The sequence below is a fragment of the Scyliorhinus canicula genome, chromosome 18, assembly GCF_902713615.1.
Source record: "Scyliorhinus canicula chromosome 18, sScyCan1.1, whole genome shotgun sequence".
NCBI lineage: Eukaryota > Metazoa > Chordata > Chondrichthyes > Carcharhiniformes > Scyliorhinidae > Scyliorhinus > Scyliorhinus canicula.
Genome location: NC_052163.1, coordinates 110,740,184 through 110,753,439, shown reverse-complemented (window position 1 = coordinate 110,753,439; position 13,256 = coordinate 110,740,184). Strand labels below are relative to the sequence as shown.

The following is a 13,256-nucleotide window of genomic DNA, read 5'->3' as shown; positions in this document are numbered from 1 at the left end:
ATGCTGCCCATCTAAAAGAACTCCAGCTACCCCGCCATCCCATTGAGGCCCCAGGGCCCTACAGCCACCATCCGGGTGGAGGGAGGGCTGGAGGCCAACCCGGTGCCTTCCACTAAGGAGACAGCGATGGTCTCCAGTTCTTCCGAATCCCCCCCCCTCCTGACACCGGCATGTCTCAGGGGCAGGGAGCAGAACAGGGTGGCATGTCACTGCCAGTGATACTGGTACGTCGGCTGGGGTTCTCCAGCTCCAGGCCCTCCAGGGAACGCCTGTCAAGGGCATCAAAGGCCACAGGGCATGGAAAGTAGGCGGCTGTCTCCGTCTCTGAGGTACGTCCTGAGGACACACAAAGCGGCAGAGCACAGGTAATCAGCTCCAGCGCCCCGGGGTGCATCCCCCAAAATAAAAATGGCGACTCGCCCCCTCTGATCCCTTCAGCAGCCATTGCGTTAGTTTCCCGTTTTTAAATAGGTGCGTAAATGGCGCCCATGTGACCTGTTGCTGGGGAGCCAATTAGTTCCCGAGAGGCTTCCATCCAGTTAATGAGATGGAGATTGTCTTTAATTAGTGTCAACTGAAGTCTCGTCACGTTTGGGCCGGATCCAGAACCCGCCAACGGAGAAGGGGGGGCAGTTAGATCGCAAACCGATTTGCGGCCTGTGCGGATCCCGATTTCGGCCTCGCCCATGATTTAACTGCCGCGTGCGGGTCACGCCGTCATTAAATTGCACCCAGAACCTTTCCATGGCGGCCTCGAAACGCCATTGGGGTTGAGGCTGGTGCAAACAGCAATTTCTGGAGGTTGTCAATTTTTATTCTTAAGCCTTTTCTAAAAGTTGAAGCAATTGCACATGAGATTCTTTTCAATGTAATTTCTCTACCTCTGTGGTGGCTTCTAAAAATGGATCAGGTATAGGACCTTGAGTTTGAAAGAGAGAAGGGGGGAGAGATGGTGTTATTGCTCCATTGGCAGATTTATTCCTAATTCAGATTGTGGGTTGTACTGAAAGACATTTCAAAATGGTTATTCTGGTCACTTGACCTCTTGGCCCATAGTGATTTCAGAAATTAATTGATTAGCTCGAGTCTGGACTGATCTTGGTTATTGTTATGGTCTGATAATTAGTTTCATTATTGTCCCAGACATTAACTCCTGAATGATCCCTCCTCCATCTTGATGAGGTAGGAAGAACAACTATACATCCATTGTCCCAGTAGACATTCTGTCTTTGTTTGAAGGGTAGCTTTATGAACAAAAAACAACACAGCACAGGAAGAGGCTCTTTGGCCTGTCAGAAGCCTGTCATGGTACCAACCTCTGCCATAACCCGAGGAAGTAGGGTCAAGGGGCTGGTTTAGCACAGGGCTAAGTAGCTGGCTTTTAAAGCAGACCATGGCAGGACAGCAGCATAGACATAGACATTGAATTTACAGTGCAGAAGGAGGCCATTCGGCCCATCGAGTCTGCACCGGCTCCTGGAAAGAGCACCATACCCAAGGTTAACACCTCCACCCAATCCCCATAACCCAGTAACCCCACCCAACACTAAGGGCAATTTTGGACACTAAGGGCAATTTATCATGGCCAATCCACCTAACCTGCACATCTTTGGACTGTGGGAGGAAACCGGAGCACCCGGTTCAATTCCCATACCAGCCTCCCCGAACAGGCGCCGGAATGTGGCGACTGGGGCTTTTCATAGTAACTTCATTTGAAGCCTACTTGTGACAATAAGCGAATTTCATTTTCATTTCATTTCAACTGTAAATGGTGAGGGTCAGAGCATAGACATAGACATTGAATTTACAGTGCAGAAGGAGGCCATTCGGCCCATCGAATCTGCACCGGCTCCTGGAAAGAGCACCATACCCAAGGTTAACACCTCCACCCTATCCCCATAACCCAGTAACCCCACCCAACACTAAGGGCAATTTTGGACACTAAGGGCAATTTATCATGGCCAATCCACCTAACCTGCACATCTTTGGACTGTGGGAGGAAACCGGAGCACCCGGAGGAAACCCACGCACACACGGGGAGGATGTGCAGACTCCGCACAGACAGTGACCCAAGCCAGAATCGAACCTGGGACCCTGGAGCTGTGAAGCGATTGTGCTATCCACAATGCTACCGTGCATGATCAATATTTCCCAGAAGCAATTCTTGAAATTCCATAGGAGGTGACTTTGGCCTGTCTCAATTGCAATCCGTATTGGAAATTTCCAGAAACCGGGTAACATGTAATACCAGACATCAGGTGACTTCTGGCAGCCATCCTAAGTCAGTGTCTGTGCTTGCTTTTTAAAAATCCTTTTAAACTAGTTCAACATAGATTTGTCCAGCCAATGGAATTAAAGCGAAGATCACACATGCACACGCCTCATCATCGTAACACTGGGCCATTTCAGAGGGCACTTAAGAGTCAAGGAATGAGTCTGGAGTCAGATCTAGGCCTCTCCAGGTAAGGACGGCAGATTTCCTTCTGTTGGGACATTAGTGAACCAAATGGTTTTTACAACAATTGACATGGTCACCATCACTGAGGCTACTGTTCAATTCCTGACTTTAAGCGTTGAATTTAAATCCCACCAGCTGTGATGGGATTTGAAACCAAGCGAAAAGTGAGTGTCTTTCATTCAGTTGGGTGTGACTTATGTTTGGCTATCTGTCCGCAGTTTGGGTGGCACAGAAGGGTGGTCATATTGGAGAGTTACAGGGCACAGGGACACTTGAATCCATAGCCGAATCAGAATGATCTGCAGTTAGAACACAAATGGCTTTTCTGCTCCATACACACTGGTAATGTCGGCCGTTTGTTTCCATCCAATGACCAATGGTGCCAAGAATCTCCTTGGAGTGGCCCTCAGTCTCCACTGTAACTTTACCACAAACTGCACTTGGATCTGTTAAACTGGGTTCCCCCAAACCTCTGGAACAATGCGAATCATATCCCCGGCCCGTCCGTCTATAATGTTTTGTTTTAAGTACCTCAGTAGATCTTGTCCATGCCTGTGTCCTCATATCAACTACTTGTCTCGACATCAGGGTAAGTTGGCAATAGAACTCTGTTCACCAATATCCTTTAGGAAGGAAATCTGCCGTCTTTACCCGGTCTGGCCTACATGTGACTCCAGACTCACAGGAATGGGTTGACCCTTTACTTCACTCTGAAATGGCCCAGAAAGCCACTGAGTTATATCAGATTGCAAGAAAGTCAATAAAGAATGGAACTGGACGTACTACCTGTCATCAGGTAGGCAGGGCTCCTTGTGTGCCAAGAATCGTAAGCAGCAGGTGACAGACAGGGCGAAGTGATCCCACAACCAACTGATCAGGCCTAAACTCTGCAGTCCTGCCTCAGCCAGTCATGAATGGTGGTGAACAATTAGACAACCCAACGGACGGGGAGGCTCCACAAATATCCCCATCCTCAATAATGAAGGAGCCCAGCACATCAGCGCAAAAGATCAAGCTGAAATATTTGCAACAATCTTCAGCTAGAAGTGCCGAGTGGATGATCCATTTCGTCCTCCGGAGGTCCGCAGCATCACAGATGTCAGTCTTCAGGCAATTTGATTCAATCCACATGATATCAAGGAATGGCTAAAGGCACTGCATACTGCAAAGGCTATGGGCCCTGACAATATTCTGGCAATAGTACTGAAGACTTGTGCTCCAGGTCTTGCCACACGCCCAGCCAAACTGCCGCAGTACAGTGACAACACTGCCATCCACCAATGTGGAAAATTGTCCAGTTATGTTCTATACACAAAAAGCAGGACAAAGTCAACCCGGCCAATTACCGCCCCATCAGTCTACCTTCGATCATTGGCAAAGTGATGGAATGGGACATCAGTGGTGTTATCTTGCACTTGCTGAGCCATAACTTGCTCACTGATGCTCAGTTTGGGTTCGGCCAGGGTCACTTAGCTCATTATAGCCTTGGGACAAAAGAGCTGAATGAGGTGCGAGTGACTGACACTGACTTCAAGGCAGCATTTGACAGAGTGTGGCATCAACGAGCCCTAGCAATGGGAACCAGGGGGAATACCTTCTGCTGGTTGGAATCATACTTGGTACAAAGGAAGATGGTTGGAGGTCAATCGTTTCAGCTCCAAGATATCACTGCGGGTGTTCCTAAGGATTGTGTGCTAGGCCCAGCCATTTTCAGCTACTTCATCAATGACCTCCCTTCCAACGTAAGGTCAGAAGTGGGGATGTTCACAGAAGTTCAGCACCACCCGCGACTCCCCAGACACTGAAGTAATCCATTCCAAATGCAGCAAGACCTGATCAATGTCACACTGAAGTGGATTTAGAATGGTGTCCTCGCTGTCCGCTTTACAGTGAAGCAGTCTGGTAACGGTGTCCTTGCTGTCAGCATTACAGTGAAGCAGTCTGGGAATGGTGTCCTTGCTGTCAGCATTACAGTGAAGCAGTCTGGGAATGGTGTCCTTGCTGTCAGTGTCACAGTGAAGCAGACTGGGAACGGTGTCCTTGCTGTCAGTGTCACAGTGAAGCAGTCTGGGAACAGTGTCCTTGCTGTCAACGTCACAGTGAAGCAGTCTGGGAACGGTGTCCTCACTGTCAGCGTCACAGTGAAGCAGACTGGGAACGGTGTCCTCACTGTCAGCATCACAGTGAAGCAGTCTGGGAACTGTGTCCTTGCTGTCAACGTCACAGTGAAGCAGTCTGGGAACGGTGTCCTCACTGTCAGCGTCACAGTGAAGCGGTGTATTTATTGCACACCCTCACACTTTTCCATTACATAAACTCACTTATACCCATTGTGTGCCCTCACACTTATGCATTACACAGCCTCACACTTATGCAATGCACAGTCTCACACTAAACAATTACACACTCTCACACTTATCAAACACAATCTCATGCTTACTCATTATACGCACTCACACTGAACAAATAAACAACTCGCACTTACCTATTACACACTCGCATATTTACCCATTACACACTCTCATGCTGAACAAAACACATTCTCACACTTACCTATTACATACCCTCACACTTACCTATTCCACAACTTCACACTTACCCGTCACACGCACTCATATTGGCAGAGGGATTGAATTTAAAAGCTGTGTGGTGATGATACAGCTGTACAAAACCTTGGTCAGGCCACATTTGGAGTACTGTGTGCAGTTCTGCTCGTCTCATTTTAGGAAGGATGTGGAAGCTTTGAAAAGGTGGAAAGTTGATTTACCAGGATGTTGCCTGGAATGGAGAGTAGGTCTTACGAGGAAAGGTTGAGGGTGGGAGGCCTTTTCTCATTAGAATGGAGAAGGATGAAGGGTGATGTGACTTAGAACATAGAACATAGAACAGTACAGCACAGAACAGGCCCTTCGGCCCTCGATGTTGTGCCGAGCAATGATCACTCTACTCAAACCCACGTATCCACCCTATACCCGTAACCCAACAACCCCCCCCCTTAACCTTACTTTTTAGGACACTACAGGCAATTTATCATGGCCAATCCACCTAACCCGCACATCTTTGGACTGTGGGAGGAAACCGGAGCACCCGGAGGAAACCCACGCACACACGGGGAGGACGTGCAGACTCCACACAGACAGTGACCCAGCCGGGAATCGAACCTGGGACCCTGGAGCTGTGAAGCATTTATGCTAACCACCATGCTACCGTGCTGTCCCTTGATAGAGGTTTATGTGATGATCAGGGGAATAGATAGAGTAGACAGTCAGAGACTTTTTCCCGGGTGGAACAAACCATTACAAGGGGACTTAAGTTTAAGGTGAATGGTGGAAGATATAGGGGGGGATGTCAGAGGTAGGTTCTTTAACCAGAATGTAGTGGGGGCATGGAATGCACTGCCTGTGGAAGTAGTTGACTCGGAAACATTAGGGACCTTCAAGCGGCTATTGGATAGGTACATGGATTACGGTAGAATGATTGGGTGTAGATTAATTTGTTCTTAATCTAGGACAAAGGTTCGGCACAACATCGTGGGCCGAAGGGCCTGTTCTGTGCTGTATTTTTCTATGTTCTATGTAATACACACCCTCACACTTACCCATTACACACTCTTGCACACACTCACGCTCAACGTTTGCACACAGTCACACTTACTCTTCCCTCAAGGACTTTAGTGAACCACATGGCTTTTTGTGACAACTGACAATGGTTTCATGGTCACCTTCTCTGAATCTCGCTTTTAATTCCATATTTTATTAACTGAATTAAAGTGTTGGGCTTTGAACCCGTATCCTCAAAGCATTAGTCTGAGCCTCTGAATTACCCGTCCAGTAACATGGCCTTCCATGGTTAATACACCACCAGTACTGAGACATACAGGACAGGATCTTCTCAATGATTCCCCTCAGCGTTCTCCTGTTGGAGGAGCCCAGATGTTTCACTGCTTCATAAACACTAACCCCTCTGAAGCAAGGCCAGTCTGGTCGAGTTTAACCCGCTAATGTGGTGCTGTGCTTATTTCATTTTTTGGTCCTGAACCAATACCTTTCTGCTTTTGTAAAAATAGTGTAAATTAATTTTTAAAACTAAACTGTAAGAAACAAGACTTTTGTGAGGTACTTTTCCCACCTCTTCTAATCGCTGATTGGGACAATGCAGGAACTGCGGGTTCCTGAGGTTCCTGTGAGCCTTTTGATAAAGGGCAGTATGAGTGCCTGAACGTGACGCAAGCTCCTAATCTGAGTGTGACAGGCCTCCCAGAATCTCTCCCCAAATAAAAGGGGAGAGACGACAGCAAAGACGCTCCGAACAGTCAATCCAGAGGCAGCTGATGTTCCGAGGACAAGCTGTGTTTGTTCTGCAACGATGGACCTGACTCGAACATTGAACGTTCTCGCTGTCTCAGCCATCCTGCTCTCATCTGCAGATCTCTGTCACTCAGAGGAAGGTAAGACATCAAACTTTCAGGCCAGCAGCACAAACTGCAGTGGAAAAGAAAAATGACCCTTTCTCTTAATGTTTATTCTGCTCTTTCCCGCTGGGCATTCTGAATTTCTTAAACACTGTCTGTGAGCAAGATATGGAGAGTAACCGATGTCAATTCAACATTATTCTCACTCTGCACTGAACCTGTGAAATAACTTAACAGCATCGAACCACTGGACAGCCACTAAGTGCTGAATCATAGAGTGGAGAGAGGGCGTTACTCTGTATCTGACCCCATGTTGTATCTTCCCTGGGAGTGTTTGATGGGGACAGTGTAGAGGGAGCTTTACTCTGTATCTAACCCCGCGCTGTACCTGTCCTGTGAATGTTTGATGGGGACAGTGCAGAGGGAGCTTTACTCAGGGCCGGCTCAAGGCACCAGCAACTCGGGCAGTCGCCCGGGGCGCCATGTGCTAGGGGGCGCCAGAGACTCGGGTCCCGCGCATGCGCAGTTGGGCCGGTGCCAACCAGCGCATGCGCGGTGGCCGCCCTCCACCAGGGCGGCCCCCCCCGGTCCACCCCCCCCCCCCCCGGCTCGGTCCCCCCCCGCCCCCCCTCGGGTCCGCCCCTCCCGCCCCCCCCCTCGGGTCCGCCCCCCCCCCTCGGCCCCGCCCCCCCCCCCAAGGGCGCCGAAGTTCATCTTGCCCGGGGCACCAGCAACCCTAGGGCCGGCGCTGGCTTTACTCTGTATCTAAGCCGTGCTGTACCTGCCCTGGGAGTGTTTGATGGGGACAGTGTAGAGAGAGCTTTACTCTGTATCTAACCCCGTGCTGTACATGTCCTGGGAGTGTTTGATGGGGACAGTGTAGAGGGAGCTTTACTCTGTATCTAAGCCCGTGCTGTACCTGTCCTGGGAGTGTTTGATGGGGACAGTGTAGAGGAAGCTTTACTCTGTATCTAACCCCGTGCTGTACATGTCCTGGGAGTGTTTGATGGGGACAGTGTAGAGGGAGCTTTACTCTGTATCTAACCCCGTGCTGTACATGTCCTGGGAGTGTTTGATGGGGACAGTGTAGAGGGAGCTTTACTTTGTATCTAACCCCGTGCTGTACATGTCCTGGGAGTGTTTGATGGGGACAGTGTAGAGGGAGCTTTACTCTGTATCTAAGCCCGTGCTGTACCTGTCCTGGGAGTGTTTGATGGGGACAGTGTAGAGGGAGCTTTACTCTGTATCTAAGCCGTGCTGTACCTGCCCTGGGAGTGTTTGATGGGGACAGTGTAGAGAGAGCTTTACTCTGTATCTAACCCCGTGCTGTACATGTCCTGGGAGTGTTTGATGGGGACAGTGTAGAGGGAGCTTTACTCTGTATCTAAGCCCGTGCTGTACCTGTCCTGGGAGTGTTTGATGGGGACAGTGTAGAGGGAGCTTTACTCTGTATCTAACCCCGTGCCGTACCTACCCTGGGAGTGTTTGACGGGGACAGTGTAGAGGGAGCTTTACTCTGTATCTAACCCTGTGCTGTAACTGTCTTGGGAGTGTTTGATGGGGACAGTGTAGAGGGAGCTTTACTCTGTATCTAACCCTGTGCTGTACCTGTCTTGGGAGTGTTTGATGGGGACAGTGTAGAGGGAGCTTTACTCTGTATCTAACCCCATGCTGTACCTTTCCTGGGAGTGTTTGATCGGGACCATGTATATTTGGCATTACTCTGTATCTAAGCCTGTGCTGTACCTGTCCTGGGAATGTTTGATGGGGCAGTGTAGAGTTCACAGAATTAAAGAAAAATACAGTGCAGAAAAGGCTCTTCAGCCCATCGAGTCTGCTGCACCGCCACATGAAATGCACCTGATCTGCCATTCCTAATCCCATTGCCAGCACTTGGCCCATAGCCCTTAATGTTAAGACATGCCAAGTTCTCATTCAGGTACTTTTTAAAGGATGTGAGGTGACCCGCCTCTACCACCCTCCCAGGCAATGCGCTCCAGACTGTAAAGTTAGCTTTACTCTGTATCTAACCCCGGGCTGTATCTGTCCTGGGAGTGTTTGATGGGGACAGTGTGTAGGGAGCTTTACTCTGTATCTAACCCCGTGCTGTATCTATCCTGGGAGTGTTTGATGGGGACAGTGTAGAGGGAGCTTTACTCTGTATCTAACCCCGTGCAGTACCTGTCCTGGGAGTGTTTGATTGGGACAGTGTAGAGGGAGCTTTACTCTGTATCTAACCCCGTGCTGTATCTATCCTGGGAGTGTTTGATTGGGACAGTGTAGAGGGAGCTTTACTCTGTATCTAAGCCCGTGCTGTACCTGTCCTGGGAGTGTTTGATGGGGACAGTGTAGAGGGAGCTTTACTCTGTTTCTAACCCCGTGCTGTACCTGTCCTGGGAGTGTTTGATGGGGACAGTGTAGAGGGAGCTTTACTCTGTTTCTAACCCCGTGCAGTACCTGTCCTGGGAGTGTTTGATTGGGACAGTGTGGAGGGAGCTTTACTCTGTATCAAAGCCCGTGCTGTACCTGTCCTGGGAGTGTTTGATGGGGACAGTGTAGAGGGAGCTTTACTCTGTTTCTAACCCCGTGCTGTACTTGTCCTGGGAGTGTTTGATGTGGACAGTATAGAGGGAGCTTTACTCTGTATCTAACCCCGTGCTGTACCTGTCCTGGGAGTGTTTGATGGGGACAGTGTGTAGGGAGCTTTGCTCTGTATCTAACCCCGTGCTGTACCTGTCCTGGCAGTGTTTGATGGGGACAGTGTAGAGGGAGCTTTACTCTGTATCTAACCCCGTGCTGTACCTGTCCTGGGAGTGTTTGATGGGGACAGTGTAGAGGGAGCTTTACTCTGTATCTAACCCCGTGCTGTACCTGTCCTGGGAGTGTTTGATGGGGACAGCGTAGAGGGAGCTTTACTCTGTATCTAACCCTGTGCTGTATCTGTCCTGGGAGTGTTTGATGGGGACAGTGTAGAGGGAGCTTTACTCTGTATCTAACCCTGTGCTGTATCTGTGCTGGGAGTCTTTGATGGGTACAGTGTAAAGGGAGATTTACTCTATTTTTAACCCCGTGCTGTACTTTCCTGTCAGTGTTTGATGGGGACAGTGTAGAGGGAGTGTGGGTGTAGATTCTACAATCCCAGTCATGATTGTTGGAGAATCTGTAGATGTGGTTTGCCACTCTGACCCATGGCTGGGTTTCCCATGGCGATGAGCTCAGCACTGTCTCTGTATCAGTAGAGAAACCTCAGCCTCTGCCCCAATCTCACTCATCAGCAAGTCTGACTCTGATACTACCCGTGCAGTTGAGTTTGGCCAGGTTCCTTTGCTGGATACTCCATGTCTTTGCTGAGCTTGCCCATTCCGGGTCAGAACTCAGGGTCTTCTTCGCAAGGGTTGGCCTCACATACCCTCTTCCGCTGTCGCCGTGTCTTTACAGGTTGGTGGAGTCTTGGTTGGGGGTGGCCTTCAGGTCTCTCTTCTTATACACCCTTCCCTCTTTCTCAGGGCTTTCTGGAAGATTATCTGGCTTCCAGCCAATTAGGCTACCGGGATATGTGTGTGTTTGTGTGTGTGTGTGGGGGGCAGGGGCAACATCCAATAGGATTGCCGATTGTTTATATGGAAGATGCCAGGAGCACCCTGGGTGTCCATCCTTAGGTACCCAGAGTGTTTGTAGCCCTTTCCATATTTCCATATGTGGTAACTGAGCCGCCAGTGAATCTGGACGATGCTGGCAGATACACAAAACAATGTCCTTATTTGACCAAGGTCGAGACCCAGCTTCCAGGACAAGTCCAGGCTTGCCCAGGCTTGCCTCTGGCCACTGTCTGTGTTTAAACATGGCCTGTCCGAATTCCCATCAGGCCTGGCTGCTCAACTGTTGGCTGCTGCCTAAGTTAGATTGTCCAATTCTGTATCTGGCCTAACTTTACAGGCCCTTAGCTACTTGGGCACATGGTGAAAGAGACTTGAGACATATGAAAGATCTGAGCAAAGGAACGGAGCAGGAAATTGTCATTGAAAAGATTGGGGAGTATTAAACATAGCAACCGGTGATTCTAATGTTTCAGTTTCTTTTTGTCTGTATAGAGTTCTCAGGACAAATTGAACTTGGAAGAGGTTTAGCCCTTGATCCTATTCCAACAAAGGTGTCAAACAATCAAAAGTACGTTTTAAACGAATCAGGAAAGTATCACCTAACCAGCAGCATCACCACAGCCCTGACCCCTGCCCTTTATATCATCATCTTTGTCATTGGCCTTCCAACCAATGGGATGGCTGTGTACAATCTCATCACTAAGGTCCAGCGGTTGCCATCCACCATCTTCCTGATCAACCTGGCTGCCGCCGACCTTCTGCTGATCCTGGTGCTGCCGTTCAAGATCTCCTACCACCTCCTGGGCAACGACTGGCTCTTTGGCGAGGGTCTCTGTCGGGCGATGACCGCCTTCTTCTATGGGAACATGTACTGCTCCATCCTGCTGCTCACCTTCATCAGCATCGACAGATACTTCGCTCTGGTGCGTCCATTCCTCTCCAGGCGCTTCAGGGACAATGGGTTTGCTGTTTGTTGTTGTTTGTTGATCTGGTTGATTGTCACAGCCTCCATGATACCGTTTCTCACCCAGCAGCAGACATACCTGATCCAGGACCTGAACGTCACCACCTGCCACGACGTTTTGCCAAGAGAATTGCAGTCCGGTTATTTCTTTTACTACTTTGTGTGTTTAGTTGTGTTCGAGTTCCTTATTCCTTGTTTTGTTACTATATTCTGCTATGTGTCCATAATCAAAAAGCTGATGATCAATGATGACAAATATGCGAAAGCCATAAGAGCCATGGTATTGGTGCTGATCGTGTATTTGGTCTGTTTCACTCCCAGTAACATAATCCTGCTCATCCATCACTCCGAGTATCGGCTGTGGGATAGCAGTGAGCTGTATTTATTCTACATGCTCTGCCTGGTGCTGAGCACCTTCAATAACTGCATCGACCCCTTCATTTACTATTACATCTCGGATGAGTTCAGGGACAAGGTGAGAAGTATAAGATGGCTTAGTAAGGTTACAAAGGGCGCAGGGTCCAAGAAAACACTTATTCACACAGACAGCTCATCAGTATCCAAGGCCATGGCACCCGCAAAGCGTGTTTAAATGGAATGGGAGTGAACGGAAATGTGTGGAAAGGTTTGGATCAGGAGAAACCGAGGGATTCAGAGCAGGAATTTCCTGAGAGCCAAATACAGGAAGATAATCCATCAAAGTAGGGCAAACCCAATTCTGAGCTGAATAAATGGAGAGACAGAATGCATGAGTAAGGAAAGAATTATCGAGGGTCCGGTGAAGTGACAGATTGTGAGCTGTGTCCAGTTTGGGACTGGGCACAGAGTGTGGTCAATGCAAACTAGCCAATATTACACATTGGCGGGGGAGGAGGCTTTATCAGGAGGGGATTTAACAGAGTTCTCAATATTAAGAAAGGTTTTGAGAGGCAGATTGGGAAAGACCATTTTCTCTGGATGGGGAATAAGTGACAAGGGATTGCCTTAAAATGACCACAAAGGCAATAGGAGGAATGTCGTTAGTTGTCGGAGCAAAATCCTGCTGCAGGAAATGGTGAAGCAGAAACCATCCCACCTGCAAACAGAAATATTTGGATCGGAGGACTAGGAGAGAGGGCGGGGCAGATTAGTTTGGGATTGATACAGGGCTATGTGGAGAGAGTTGGAGCAGTGGGATTAATCTGGTATTATTACAGGGCTATGGGTAGAGAGTGGGGCAGTGGGATTAGTTTGGGATTGATACAGGGCTGGGGAGAGAGAGTGGGGCAGTGGGATGAGTTTGGGATTGATACAGGGCTATGTGGAGAGACTGGGGCAGTGGGATTAGTTTGGGATTGATATAGGGCTGGGGAGAGAGAGTGGGCAGAGGGATTAGTTTGGGATTAATACAGGGCTATGGGGAGAGAGAGTGGGGCAGTGGGATTAGTTTGGGATTGATACAGGGCTATGGGGAGAGAGTGGGCCAGTGAGATTAGTTTTGGATTGATACAGGCTATGGGTAGAGGGTTGGGCCATTGAGATTAATTTGGGATTGATACAGAGTTTATGAGGAGACATTGGGGCAGCGGGATTAGTTTGGGATTGATACAGGGCTGTGTGGAGAGTGGGGCAGTGGGATTAGTTTGGGATTGATACAGGGCTATGTGTAGAGAGTGGGGCAGTGGGATTAGTTTGGAATTGATACAGGGCTATGTGGAGAGAGTGGGGCAGTGGGATTAGTTTGGGATTGATACAGAGTTTATGAGGAGAGAGTGGGACAGTGGGATTAGTTTGAGGATTTGGGATTTGCCTACATTTGTGCTGTGATGATTTATAGTTCCAACA

The 13,256-nt window shown here is 49.0% G+C and overlaps 1 protein-coding gene across 1 annotated transcript; it reads left to right on the top strand.

The window, feature by feature from the left end:
* Window positions 1-6,598: 6,598 nt before the first annotated feature.
* On the top strand, window positions 6,599-12,643 carry LOC119953716 (proteinase-activated receptor 3-like). The gene is made up of 2 exons (XM_038778266.1): window positions 6,599-6,905; window positions 10,961-12,643. Exons 1-2 carry the CDS (start codon window positions 6,824-6,826, stop codon window positions 12,022-12,024), a joined length of 1,146 nt encoding a protein of 381 aa, XP_038634194.1. The 5' UTR covers window positions 6,599-6,823; the 3' UTR covers window positions 12,025-12,643.
* The last annotated feature ends 613 nt before the right edge of the window (window positions 12,644-13,256 follow it).